This window comes from Thunnus maccoyii, chromosome 15 (assembly GCF_910596095.1).
Source record: "Thunnus maccoyii chromosome 15, fThuMac1.1, whole genome shotgun sequence".
NCBI lineage: Eukaryota > Metazoa > Chordata > Actinopteri > Scombriformes > Scombridae > Thunnus > Thunnus maccoyii.
Window position 1 is genome coordinate 3,095,326 of NC_056547.1, and position 13,747 is coordinate 3,109,072.

The window sequence follows — 13,747 nt, forward strand, 5'->3', positions numbered from 1 at the left end:
CTGTTTACAGAGCTTCATTAGCTTGTTGTGTTACATATCACAACCTCTGGATATACACTGTATATTTCTCTAAGAACTTCACTACAAAGTCAAGAGGTTGTGATAAGTGCAGCGGTGTTGCTCACTGATGTGTTTTCAGCTGTTTCTGGAACAACAACGGAGGAATCAGATATATCAGGCTTTGATAAACACACAATACTTGTTAGTAGATCAGTTCATTGTTGGTTTGGATCCAAACATGTGATTTGATTTCCTGATCTTCAGCATGGTGTTAAAACTAAACAGAAAACATCAAACCAAACACTATTTGTGAAAGAACATGAACAAAGAGCTGAGAGGAAATTTGGGCATTTGGATAAAATCCAAAAGGAAGGGTTTTATTTTATCCATTAACTGATGATCATGAAAACATTTTATTTACCAGCTCAGCTTTTAGAGATTTGGAAACTGCTGAATCCAGCAAGCAAGCAATAGCAGAAATAGTCTCGAATGTGTCTTTGAATTCCCTGGAAATCCTTGTAGCTGCTGTATCTCTCCTAAATCTCTCCGACAGATGTGGTGAACAAACTGTTATCATGACCGACGGCTATAATGGACAAATATAAGAGAAGAAGACCCAGGTTAACAAATAAAAAAAATCCCTGTAACTTGTAAAAATGTCATCCGTACTCTGGTTGTTGTTGCTGCTGAACAATGATGGACACAGCAGCCAATTTACCTGCTTTTCTTCTCATTTTATTTCAGTGTTTTCAGTCAGTTAAACATTTTTTCTGTTCCTCAAATGCTAAATGTTAATCACTTATTTGAATCTTAATAAATACCCTGTAAAACACTCACGTATAGGCCTGCAGCTACTGATTATTTTCTTGATAAATTAATTAGTTGTTTTGCTTAAAAAGTGTCAGAAAACTGTGGAAAATGCCTTTTATATGTCCTGGAGCCCAAGGTGATATTTTCAAATGTCTTGTTTTGACAATCCAACAATCCAAAATCCAAAGATATTCAGTTTACTATCATGTATGACACAGAAAAGCTTCAAGTCTTAACATATGAGAAGCTACAAGCAGCAAATATTTGGCATTTTTGAATTTAAAACAAAAAAAAAGCGATTATTTCATTGAAACAGTTGCCGATTCATTTTCTGTTGCAGCTGTACTCATGTATGTAGAATCACATCTATAAAGGAACAATGTTTATTGAATTAACTTTAATCTTTTTTTCAGACCTCCATGATGGAGCCAGCTGTAGCTGCTCAGCGCTTTGTGCCAAAACTGTAAAGCCTCTATATTCTGCAATGTAAATGTAGTGTGAAAAGTATAGTCTTCTGTCTATAGAGTGTTTTACATTTGACAATCCAGTGTATTGTGAGGATCAAGCAAAAACATGAAACACTATGGATTTCTGCCCAGACAGACTTGGATCCTCCTCTTCCTCTGTTAATTTGGCTCTGTTTTAATGCTGGGCAAGAGGTCTAGTGAACCTCTGCTGTTTTTTTAGCAGTGGTGGGAAAAATCCAGGGACAGATGGAGGAAGAGGGGGGGGAGGGTGAAGAAGTAAGAGTTAGAAAGATTAAGTAACAAGAAAGTGAGCACAAGAGGGAAAAGGAGGGGGGGACAAGAACAAGACAGAAAACAAGAAGGCATGGCGATAAAGAAGGAGGTGTCTTGATGACATCATGTCGCCCTCCTCCTCCCTCTCCGCGCCCAGACACATGATGAGGTCATGAGGAGGATCAAAACATTACGGCACGAAGCAGCAGCGTGGAGGCTGATTAGAAACACATGGACTTCTCCCTCCGTCCAACACACAGTCACATCAAAACAAGGAGTTTCCCTGCTGACTAATTACTTTAATGTAACAATCTGCAACCTTTAAAAGCTAAATTACTGTCAGCACCTCTCTTCTATCCGACAGCAATGATCCAGCTTAAAACAAATTCATGAAAACTGGTCTATCTGCTGCTCTAAACACTGAATGAATTATTGAAATCTGTGATGTTTTAATGGCTGCAACAGTCCAACAAATGGGATTATGATCACAACTTACAGTTCAATTTAAAACTTCACTAAAATATCAGACAAACGTGATTAATCTCAAGTAACTGTTTCTTCTTTTTGGTGCTCTGCTCTGTTAACATTAACAGTAGCTGACAGCTTCCACTTATAGTTAACAGGTGATGTGTAGTTTCAACCTCATGTGACCTGGAGCATAGTAAAATGATGCCTTAAACATGCATTCTCTCTAATGACCAGCGGGGGGCGACTCCACTGATTGTATAAAGAAGTCCGTTTGTATGGAAGACTATGAGAAAATGACTTCTCACTTGATTTATTACCTCAGTGAACAGTTTCTTGAACAGAGTTTCAAGTCTTCTTCAATACAGCATGATGTCCATTCCGTAAATTATGGTCCCATTTAGAATAAAATACTGTAGATGACAAACCAGCGTATGCTTCAGGGTGTGGCTACGTTATGATTGACAAGTCACTACCATGGCGTCAATGTTGTTTATGTAATGTAACCACGGTGTAACCACAGATTCACTGAGTATAGGCGTAGCTGCAGCTATTTTAGTGTGTTTTCAGCTCATGAAAGTTAATTGTAACATTTTGGTTGCCTAAAAAAGTCTTGTTCAGCGCTTGATTGTACTAAAAGACCCTCTAAGGAATCGTATGTTTAGTATTTCTGGTGAGTACATTTTGTTTTAATGGTTTTAAGTCTGTTTTTTGCTAGCAAAAATTAGAATTATCATTAGCATTATCACAGTTAACCCTCCTGTTGTCCTCGGGTCAAATTTGACCCGTTTTCAAATGTTTTTATATCAGAAATATAGATATCTGTCATCTAATTGCCTGAAAATCACATGGCTGGTTCCATACCACACACTTTGCAAGTAAAAGTAATGATCACTACTTTCATTGAATTTTGGGTATTTTATTAAAATTTATAGCATCTGTTGACTTTTGTCCTCCCGAGTCAAATTGACCCGAAAGGACAAAAGTTGCATGGTTGACAGGAAGACAACAGGAGGGTTAATTATAGACTGTAAATGCACTGTGCTAACCGATGCTAACCAAGCTAGAAGCTAGCATTAGGGTCAGCTCCACCCTCTCGTCTACATATGGTCACTTCTGGCTCCAAAAATCAAAGATGACGTGGGTCAAATCTCCAAACTCAAGGCTTCAAAACGGCAGTCCATAAACCAATGGGTGACATCACGGCAACTACATTCATATTTTTTAAAGTCTATGGCAGTGACAGATTTTGAACTAGGAAAAAACGGGCTTTAGTACTGAATCATCAAATTCAGATTGGTGCATTCCTAAAAGAGACAACAGAAATGATGACTTAGGCGCCTTCGCACAGTGTGATTTTGGGCTGTCTGAGACAAAAGTTGACAATCATGAGAGAAATGTGGTGAAATCTTTGGTCTTCAATCCAAAATGTTGGCCCAAGAACTCAGTGTAAGACTCATCCACCATGAAAGACAGCCACATCTACCAACCAATCAGAATACGACATGAAGTGACACAGAATACACTGAATAAACTTTAGAGAGAAAAACAAACTTGTTCCCCTTCATACGCCCATGACACACAAAAACCAAAATGATGGAAGTGAAATTAAAAATACATTAATGTGACTTTGCTGCATTTTCAAAACATCAGAGCTGCAGTCGGATGACGTGAACTAATTATGTGTCTCTGCTTTCATATCTACTTGTTTCTATTTACATCGTAGCGCCACACATTCATCTCACAATCTGACAGCTTCAAACTGATATCAAGTCATCTGACACACAGACTGTGACCAAGAATTTATTATAGATGACTCGCACAGTCTGACATGCTTGTTGTTGTCGAACAGTCTAAAGGCGCCTTTACTGTAGTTCTAGTAGTGCTGAAATGATCCGTAGCCAAACAACAGATGATTAATCAACAACAACTGGAATAATCTACTTAATGTTTAAGTTCCAGATTCTTAAATGTGCAAGCAAACAGATGTGCTCCAGGGACGCACCAACCTGATACAGCGGATTGTCATCAGCATAGATAATGACCTTAAGAAGCTGATCAGGTATCAGCCAAATGTGAACAATGTGAACAATCCACATTCAATACAGTTTCTTTATCAGTGTCACTGTTTCTTTATCAATGAATTTCAGCGATCAGTTACTTTCCATGAGTCACGGTGGCCTCGTGTTATCTTACATTACAAAAACATGACAACGAGTTCCACACAGTGAGGTTTACAGATTTTAAATGCGGGATTAAGAGATCACAGCTGTCTGACTGGTTCTCGGTATTGGCAGATACCCTGAGTTGAGGTACTGGAACAGAAAAAGTTGTATCAGTGAATCCTTAATTTGCTGCTTTTCTCTATTTTTACATCATTATACTGTTAATTGAATATGTTTGGTTGGTGGATTGTTGTAGTCTTGAGACTGGGGCTGCAACTAATGATTATTTTCTTTATTGATTAATGTTCAAACTCTGAAGAACACCCTTTACACTTTACTAGAGCCCCAAGGTGAGGTCATTAAGTGGCTTATTTTGTCCGACCAAAAGTCCAAAACTCAAAGAGATTCAATTAACTGTCATGTAAGAGGAGAAAAAGCTGCAAATTCTCCAATTTGAGAACCTAAAACCATCAAATATTTGGCATTTTTGCTAAAAAAATTGCTTAAATAATTAATCAGTTATCAAAATAGTCGCAGATTAATTTTATCTGTCGATCAACAATGGTCCTAAATGTGATGTTGAACTATCGATAAATTGAAAAAATAATGCAGTTCTAGTCTGAGGGGTGAATGAGTTAACTTAGAAAGCAAAATAAACTATATCTCTGCTTAATTTTGAAAATCACAACCAAGGCAACTGACTGATGTTATTTTTGTGTTTACACTGGTATTATCATGTGAGTGTGTCTGGCCTGTACTTTAACATTTTTCTGCTGCCAAAGGTTCAATCCAAAGACAAACCCCCCCCCCCTTCCTAACCATCCCCACTTTACACTCAGCTTTCCTGCACGTCAACAACAACCTTATTAACCTCTTCCTCTAGCTTTAAAACGCTGCTGATGAGCAGCGTCAGGTCAGCCCGTCCTATTAAAAACAACAGCAGGGCTGCCAACAAAAAGCCCCATTCATCAGTCCGTCCAGTGACATACAGTGTGAGATGGGGCTGCAGACACCGTAACAGAGAGCACGGGGTTGTTGTGAGTCAGCCTCACCACCCTATACTGGCTTTGCTGTTGATTTCTTGTGACAGTCTATAAAAATAATCTGTTCTTAAAGTCCTCTTATCATCTGACACAGCAGTTAAATGGTCAGATTTGTAAAACTGGGGGCATTGGCTAAAAGAATTAGATAGCAACAGCTTCAATCCATAAATATCTGCTTCCAAAAGTCAATTTAGGTCAAACTCCAGAGTGCTTTAACTTAACAGCTCAGTGGTTGTTTTTTTTTTAAACAACCCCGCCAATGTTTAATTTATTGGCTACTTTTCCCAACAGAACTGCAGTGATTTATTGTTTTTGTTTTTCTTTTTGACACTCAGTCATCCAGGCAGTCTGTGCTGATAATATCTCACAATCCAAAGGAATTTCACAGGACACACCCCTTTCCCAAAGCTTTCTCTCTCCCCCATTTCAGATAAGGAAGTGGCAGAGGAGAAACTCTCAGGTAGCCAGTCTAACCCTCAGGGCATGAAAATAACTCATGACTTTATATGCTGAAAAAAAACCCAAAAATTAAAAAACTGTGATAGTTGCACCATTAAATAGACACTAGTAAGTCACCAGAATGTTCCAACATTAGTGAAGATAACTGGTATACAGTTTATTTTGCTTGATAGTAGGTTAGTTTTCACCTTTTCTAGTATCAATTTAGCATTTCTACAGTTCTCCCATGATAAATACTCTTGTTTAATTGGTGAGTATATGCTTTATGACGCTTTCACCCCCCCCCCCCCCCCCCCCCAAAAAAAAGTAACATTCCTATATTATTTCAAGCTATATCCTTCATAGTATGTGTTTAAATGTCATTTGAAGCTCTTTTATGCATTGCTTAAGTAACTTTAAGTGTAGTTTTTGGTTAATTAATCTGGCTTTAAAGTATGTTTATGTCCTGTGAAACCTCTGTGACAGACATTAGTGGGTTTATATTAACTTTTTTTGTTGTTGTTTCTGCTGTGATTTAGCAGCTAATTACAACTACTCACCTGAGATATAATACAAAAGTTGAACTAACTTGTTAATTATCTCTGTCTGCCAACAACAGCAGCGCCGGTGGGAGTCAGGTAGCTGAAGTTACCGACGCAATCTCACCGCTAACCATGACTAGTTAACGTTATCTTACCGAGCAGTTCTGTGGGAATGTCCGTTTTTTCCTCCGACATTTCTTCTGCCGATGTAAACACCGAAGACGGGGTCCGGTGGTAGCGGGTACACCCGAGAAGAGAAGCGGCTCCGTTTGGGAGTTTCAACCCGGAGGAAGCGACAAAATACGGTAAAAAGGTGTTGTCCCGTTTTCTCCAGCTAACCTAACGTTGGTTACCTGTCGACACCCTGCTTACCTACAGTAACCGTTACTGTCTGCATGCCTGTATGAGAACGTTACACACACGCGCACACACTTACACATACACACGTTACTTCTGCATTATACTGGTTTGAAGTGACGGGAAGGGTTGATTAAAAAGTAGTTTCAATATGAGGCAGATTAAATCCAAAAGTGAGGACAGACAGTCGGTGTGTGTGTGTATGACAACAAGCACACACACTCCAGTGATCCCTCCTCTCCTGCAGTTGTCCAGGAAAAAACTTTTGCTGCTAAAAAAAATGGTAAAGTGGCGACATCTGGTGGCCATTTAAGCCAGTAGCATGTTTCTGTATTATGTCGCATTAACGGGGTGTCGGAATAATCGGAAAAATGAATCCCCAACCGGGAAAATTCACGTGAACGCACCCTCAAATGGGAACTAGAGCCCGACCGATACTGGATTTTTGGTGCCGATGCTTATACTAATATTAGAGAGTAAAAAAATTCTGATATTGATATTTTGGCCGATGATTTCATATATACAGAATACATAAACACAGTTTTTTTGCAATGATCCCTCATCTGTGGTTATAAACCACTTGTGACAAAGATATGTAATGGAGGCATGATATTTTACAGTTTAACAATAAATTTTATTATACAACAGGTAGCTCTGACCAAGCAATCTGATTGGTCAACTAGACATTTAGAACGTGCTCAAATCACTGTTGTGTCAACAATGACGTTAGAGCACACCCTCTCTTGTAATATTGCTTAATTGTATAAAATGACATCAGTGCACTGAAACAGTTAACTTCACTTGGAATTTAATAATGATAAATAACTAGAATTTTTTTTTAAACAAGGGAGAAAAAAACATATATACATTAAACTTGAATCAAGAAAAAAGGATCAAATATACATAAAATGCTGCCCATACAACTTTTAAGAAAATATGTATATATGTGTATATCTCAGCACATATTGCACAATATATAAGCCAATACCGATATATCTATCAATATCAGCTGGTCAGCTGACCAATATATCAGTCAGGGGCTAGTCAGAACAACAACTCAGAAAGTTGGTGAAAATTTTGGTACACCACTTGCTGAAAGCTGACGTACGCAGAAACATGGCGGACGTAAGTAAATGTTTTGTTAATGGCAGGAAACTTTTTACTGATTGATGTATTGTATATCAAATATTTGCTCACATTAAATCTGTAATATGGTATTAGGTTGTAACATAAGTTGCTGTCCAGGTAGAGTGACGTAGATTAGTTAGAAAGGTTATTTATTCACTAAACCTTGATAACAAGTCAAGGAAAGCAATATTTTAGAAATTTTAGGGAATGTACTGGTGCAGCAACAAGTCTGGGACAAAATACAACACATCTTCTTTATAGTGTTCATGTTGTTTCCTCATTACAACTTAAAAGCTCATGAACACACCAAAGTCAGAAGAACGACTTCCCAACTCGGGAAATGGGACATTCCGAGGAGCACATGAATGCAGCATTACTCCCCTAATACAATAGTTTCCAACCTTTTTTGCCTGTGACCCCCTTGTCACATTGTTGCATTGTTTACCAGTTAAGTTACCAATTATTGTTTTGATTCAATGGTTAATTTTTTTGTCCACAAAATGACAGAAAATAGTGAAATATATCCATTAAATTTCCCCACAGTCCATGGTTACATCTTCAATGCCTAGTTTACTCTGACTAACAGTCCAAAACCCAAAGATAATCAGTTTATCATCATGTTCCACAAAGAAAAGCAATAAATAATCACATTTGAGAAGCTGAAACCAGCTTATTTTTTTCACTTTTGCTTAAAAAATTACAAAAATGATTATTCAATTATCAAAATAGCTGCTGAGTAATTTTCTATTGATTGAGTAATCGATTAATTGACTAACCTTGCAGCTTCAGAAAGAGGATTTACTTTGTTTTATTTGAATACTTTTAGGGGCTTGAGGAAGTAAAACAGTAATCCACAAGAAATAAAGCAAAAATTAGAAGAAAGCTTGACAAAAAAATCACAATTTTGTGTGTCCAAAATATGTTATTTTTTTAGCGACCACTTTGATTAATGCAGCCACCTCCTGTGGGGGTCCTGACCCAAAGGTTAGGAACCGCTGTCCTAATACATAGTACATCACTGGTAAGCAAATAGTGGCCCCCGAGCCAAATCCGGCCCTCCTGCAAAGATATTTGTCCCCTTGAAAATTTACTGTGTGAATTCTAACACTGATTTAATTCCTCAACTTTATCCTGTTGGAGCAAAACAAATCTGTTCTTTACAAACACAAACAGGTGGCAGTCGAACAGGAATGGAGCGTTGATGCCATTTTTTACTGGCAACAACAACAGCACTGAAAGTAAGCTGTAACTCTTTTAGCCCTCAGTTACAACTGGAAAAAATAAACAAAGGATAGAGGCTTGTGTTCCCACTTTGCCAGTTAACAGCCCCATAATGAAAAATCCTGAAAAAGCAGGAAATCTACATTTACTCAAGTACTGTACTTACAAGTTATCAATACATAGTAAAATGTGTCAATGGTTGGGTGAACACTCCTAAGCCCATGCAGTATTTATGTGAAATGATTTCTATAAATAATCTACTTGACTTTCACTAATATATCTTATTTTACAGCAGAGCTCAACACTTTTTATTTTATTTTTAAGCCACCATGCAAAAGACACAAAACAGAACATTATCAGGTATGTAAAGAACAGAGTTCAGCAACATTATAACAGATATTCAAACACACCAATCATGTTTTTGTGAAGCTTGTCTGCTAAAGTGTGACACTGGTCTACAAAGTCTTTTACAGACAAGACAATGCAGATTAACTCTTTAAGAAAATTAATTCATTCTCTGTCCGAGGTTTAGGAATCTCAACTCAACTTGCTGCGTTGACTCAAACAAATCCTTATATTTCATTCTTCCCTCAGTCCAATGGTTTATTTGAACTCACTTCCTGTCCTTCTCTTTCCTTGTTCTCTCCCTTTCAGCTTCTGATTTGTTTTGTGTTAATCAAGCTTTCCTTCCTGCCTTATTTTGTCTTCTTGCTGTTTTGCATTTCTTTCTCTCCTTGCCTTTTCCTGGCCGAATGGGTGTGGGAGTCATTTCTTTGTAAACGTGACCCACCATTAGAATTATAGGCTGATATGGATTTAATTTAAGCACATCAATCTGTTGTAATAGGCTAAATAAATAGACAAAATAGTTATATAGATGTGGATTTTTAAAATTATTAATAGTTAAAAATGTTGATACTCATGATCTGACTTGAAGCAGCAGATTTATGGCACAATAGCATAAAATCCTGAGCCAATGAAACTGCCTCGTTAAACTTTCAACCATTATTAAACCAAAATACATAATATTTCCCACAGTCCCACACCTTCAGAAAACATGGGACAGTGCAAAAAATACAGTTTCCAGGAATAATAAAGAAAATATCGTGCACCATGTCTGCTGTGGCTGGGACATTTATATATTTATATAAATCACTGATGTTTTTTAATGTCAGATTCATTCGCTGGTTCACTTTTCTTGACCACAGTCTGTGTTTGACTCCTATTGTCGCCCAAAATAATGATGTCACAGCAATAGTAATGATTGTTCACTGACACGTTGTGTTGTTATAAGATTTCAGGATTTTAAAAAAAACTTGTCAAATAGTAAAACAAGCTTAAATGTCCCACTGCAAACTAAAGATGATGTTAGGGTTAGTGCATTAAAATGAAGATGTCGTAATGGAAAGGCTGCCCTTTATTATTATGGACCAAACCTGTGGAATAATCTGCCATAAATATCTGACTGACATGTAACTTCTACAATAACATTAGACTCATTAGATAGACATTTTTAATCCTGTGTTAAAATAGTTTATTTCATATTGTCTTCACAAAGTTTAAAGCTCCTACATGGCGAATTGTTTAAGTAATTTTACCACTGAATACAATAAACCAGAATGCAAATAAAATATAAGAACAAACAACACAAATTATTTTGTTATTCTGACTGTAGAGAAATTAGAGAACCCCAAATTGGGGGATTTTAGTAGCCTGGTTTTATGGATGGTAATGTCGTGCAGTTGGTCCACCACTTTACACCAAATTTAAATTTCTGAAGTATCAGATGGATTGTCATGACATGTGGTGCAGATATTCGTGGTCCCCAGAGGATGACCTGATTCACTCTCTAGCGCCACCAGTAGGTCAACAAAATATCTCAACATCTACCTGATTGATTGGCACAAAAGTCTCTACGGACATTCAAGCTTCCCAGAAGACAAATCTGAATGACTTTAATGATCCTGTTGCTTTTGAGGTTTTTTTTGGACAGATTCCTATGACGTTTGGTACAAACACTCATGTCTCCCTAATGGATCAATTGTAATAACTGATGATCTCTTAAAGATGACCTCCAGACATCTTGTAAGATATATAAAAAATACTTTGCTTGGAATAATGATAGGTGTCTCATCTGGTTTTTCCACAAAAAAGAACAATTACCTAATTAAAATTCTTCAATTTACATCTCCTTCGCCCTCACGAATGCATGAATATGTAAATATTGTTCATTTTAAAAGTTGGACTGTTTGACACAAAATGTCACCTACTTCACTAGACAAGTCCATTCTCAGTGTACATTCACTAGAGGCTTCAAGTTTCCATGTCTTTTATGTAAATCGCATACTGAACCTGATGTCACAAATCATGCTCAAAGGAACAACCCTTAAACTCAGATTTTCAGTGGTCACAGAGAAACTTTCCCTCTTCAGCAGATGAATGTGAAAACTGTCTTCAAACCCTGTGTATACTGTACATCATTCCGCAGTGAAACTCAATCATCCAAATTAAGGAAGAATAAGCAAAACACATTTTTGAGTGGATGGGGACTTTAACTTTTCATCTTGCGCCATCATCAGGTCTCAATTTCATTTTGTCCAATACTGTACGACTAAATACCTGCAAAACTAGGTGTTGTCCAATCAAAGTGAAGTTGGTCTTGGTCTGATTGAATCAGGTTCAGTGTGTGAATCTTATTCAGTCACTAGATGGAGTCAAGTAGCCATCAGTGAGTTTACATCTGCACACATAACAGTAAGGATACCAGCAGCTGCTTTAATGGACCTCGATTTAGTCCTGAATCAAAAATATTGTCTTACTCCATATTTTGCCCCATACAACATTGTCCATCCATCACTGTTATGCAATTTTCACAACCGGGTATTCATTCACTTGTCAACTCACAACTATGCACCTTTCTAGAGGATAATAATGACCTTCAGCTGCAGGCCGTAGACCTGTTTGTAGTACAGTAACTGCAGTAACTGTACTTGTTATTGTTTATATATCTTACTGTTATATATTCTGTATTATATCGCATGATAATGTGCTCTTTTATTCTACTGAAAATGTTTTTATTTTTGTACATACTCAGGGATTACAGATATAAATTAGCATTCTGGCTAACTCTGGCATATTTTCAGAAATGTAGTTAATATCAATTGTCCCTCTCAAATAAATTAATAAACTAAACTAAATTGGTTGAGTTCAGCCTCCATAAATATATAAAAATACATTTACTGTAATAACATTTCAGACTTTGCTTTTGATGGCCCCCAGATCTTTCCTATCAATGTAAAACTTCCAAACTCCTCAAAGAGAAAATATATGCATTTCACAAGTTTGATGATCCTTCTTTTAAACAGCTCAATTAAAAAGCTCACAATGGAAATCCAATAGATACAGTTCAGCATTTTAAGGATAAATTTGGCTTTATAGCAGATTATCCTACTCCTCACATTAACCAAAAAGATCAAATTGGATTCTTCTATTGGAACAGAGCTTAATCTCCTTTCAAAATGGAAAAAAAGTATTCTACAATCTACTATACTGTCTACACGGGATGATAACTGTTCTTAAACTACTGGATGCAATTTAACACAATGCCATTAGTCAAGACTATTTGTGCCCTTCCTGCAGGGCAAGAAGAGCATGTCGATAAGAGCCTTCCTGTTGGTCACTTTCTGATGTGATGAGATTTCGGAAAATGTGGTGTGAGAACAGAGTTGAGCACATCCAAAACATTTCAGAGTTTGTTTAACTGGTTGGACTAAATGTGAAATGTGTTTACTTGAAAGACTTTACTTTTTGAATAGTTTAATTATGTTGTTTTCAGTATTTTTAAAGTTCAAAGGAAGAGATCAAATATTTTACAATGAAAAATCAATTCAACTGGAACCATTCTTGAGAGGGTTGTTTTGGTTTTTCCACATGTGGCAATTGTTGGTTAATAGTTCAGTTAGTCAGTTAATGTTCAGTGTATACTTGTTCAAAAATGTGTATAACAGCAAAACAAACTGTTGTTTTTCACCGTCTTCAGATGTTGCAGACTTGACTTGTCCATAAGATGGCAATATAGAGCTTTATAGAGATTTTGCACATCTGGATTCTAGGAACATGCCAATCCCATATGACTGTTTCTTTTTTTTACATTTCTTAAAACAAACTGGCAGAATTAATTTAATCCCAGTTTGCAGAAAAAGATCATCTGAAAGTTTGAAGTCTGAAATAGACCTGGGTTCATAGGAGTTTAATGATGATGATCTGTCCAAGGTACTGAAACAAACTTTTCCCTCAGCTGACTTCTACAGCTGGGTGTTAAATATTAAAGGGATGGGTTTTTTTTGTTTTTTTTCACAGCATCACTTGGTATGCATTTATTTACATAACTTACATTTACAAAATTTCTCTTCATATCTGTTATCTGTATCTGAGACACAGTATGTTGAAATAGAGGGAAAGTTTGGCATCAGTTCAGAGAGTCTTTATGATTCATCCCTTCAGCACAGAATTTCATGTCAAACCATCCAGTCATTGTTGCCATAACAAAACAAAGTTGTGGACCAATGAGAGACTGGCGTCGCCACTGAACATAATCCACTTACTTGCAATTACATTTTCCTGAGGACATAACCAAAAAATCAAATTAGCAGTACACAGTATAAACATAATTCCTAGGAAAAATGCTAGTGCTTTGGCATTATGGGAGAAAGTGGAAACTAATAGCTGTTAAGGAAACTGGCAACCACCTCCACTCAACTTCTTCTTCTTCCTCTAAACTTCTATGTACCAACGTACTACATTATACAAGTTCCCTATATTGTCAACCCCAAAGGTTA

General features: G+C 36.9%; 1 protein-coding gene across 2 annotated transcripts in view; it reads right to left on the minus strand.

Annotated features, from left to right (window-relative positions):
• The window catches only part of LOC121912819 (F-actin-uncapping protein LRRC16A), a 41,260-nt gene extending 34,441 nt beyond the window's left edge, over positions 1-6,819 (minus strand). For both annotated transcript variants that reach the window (XM_042435274.1, XM_042435273.1), the window contains exon 1: positions 6,359-6,819. In XM_042435274.1, the coding sequence (XP_042291208.1) occupies positions 6,359-6,398 (40 nt within the window). In that variant the 5' untranslated portion in view covers positions 6,399-6,819. The remainder of the gene's footprint in view (positions 1-6,358) is intronic.
• Positions 6,820-13,747: the final 6,928 nt, after the last annotated feature.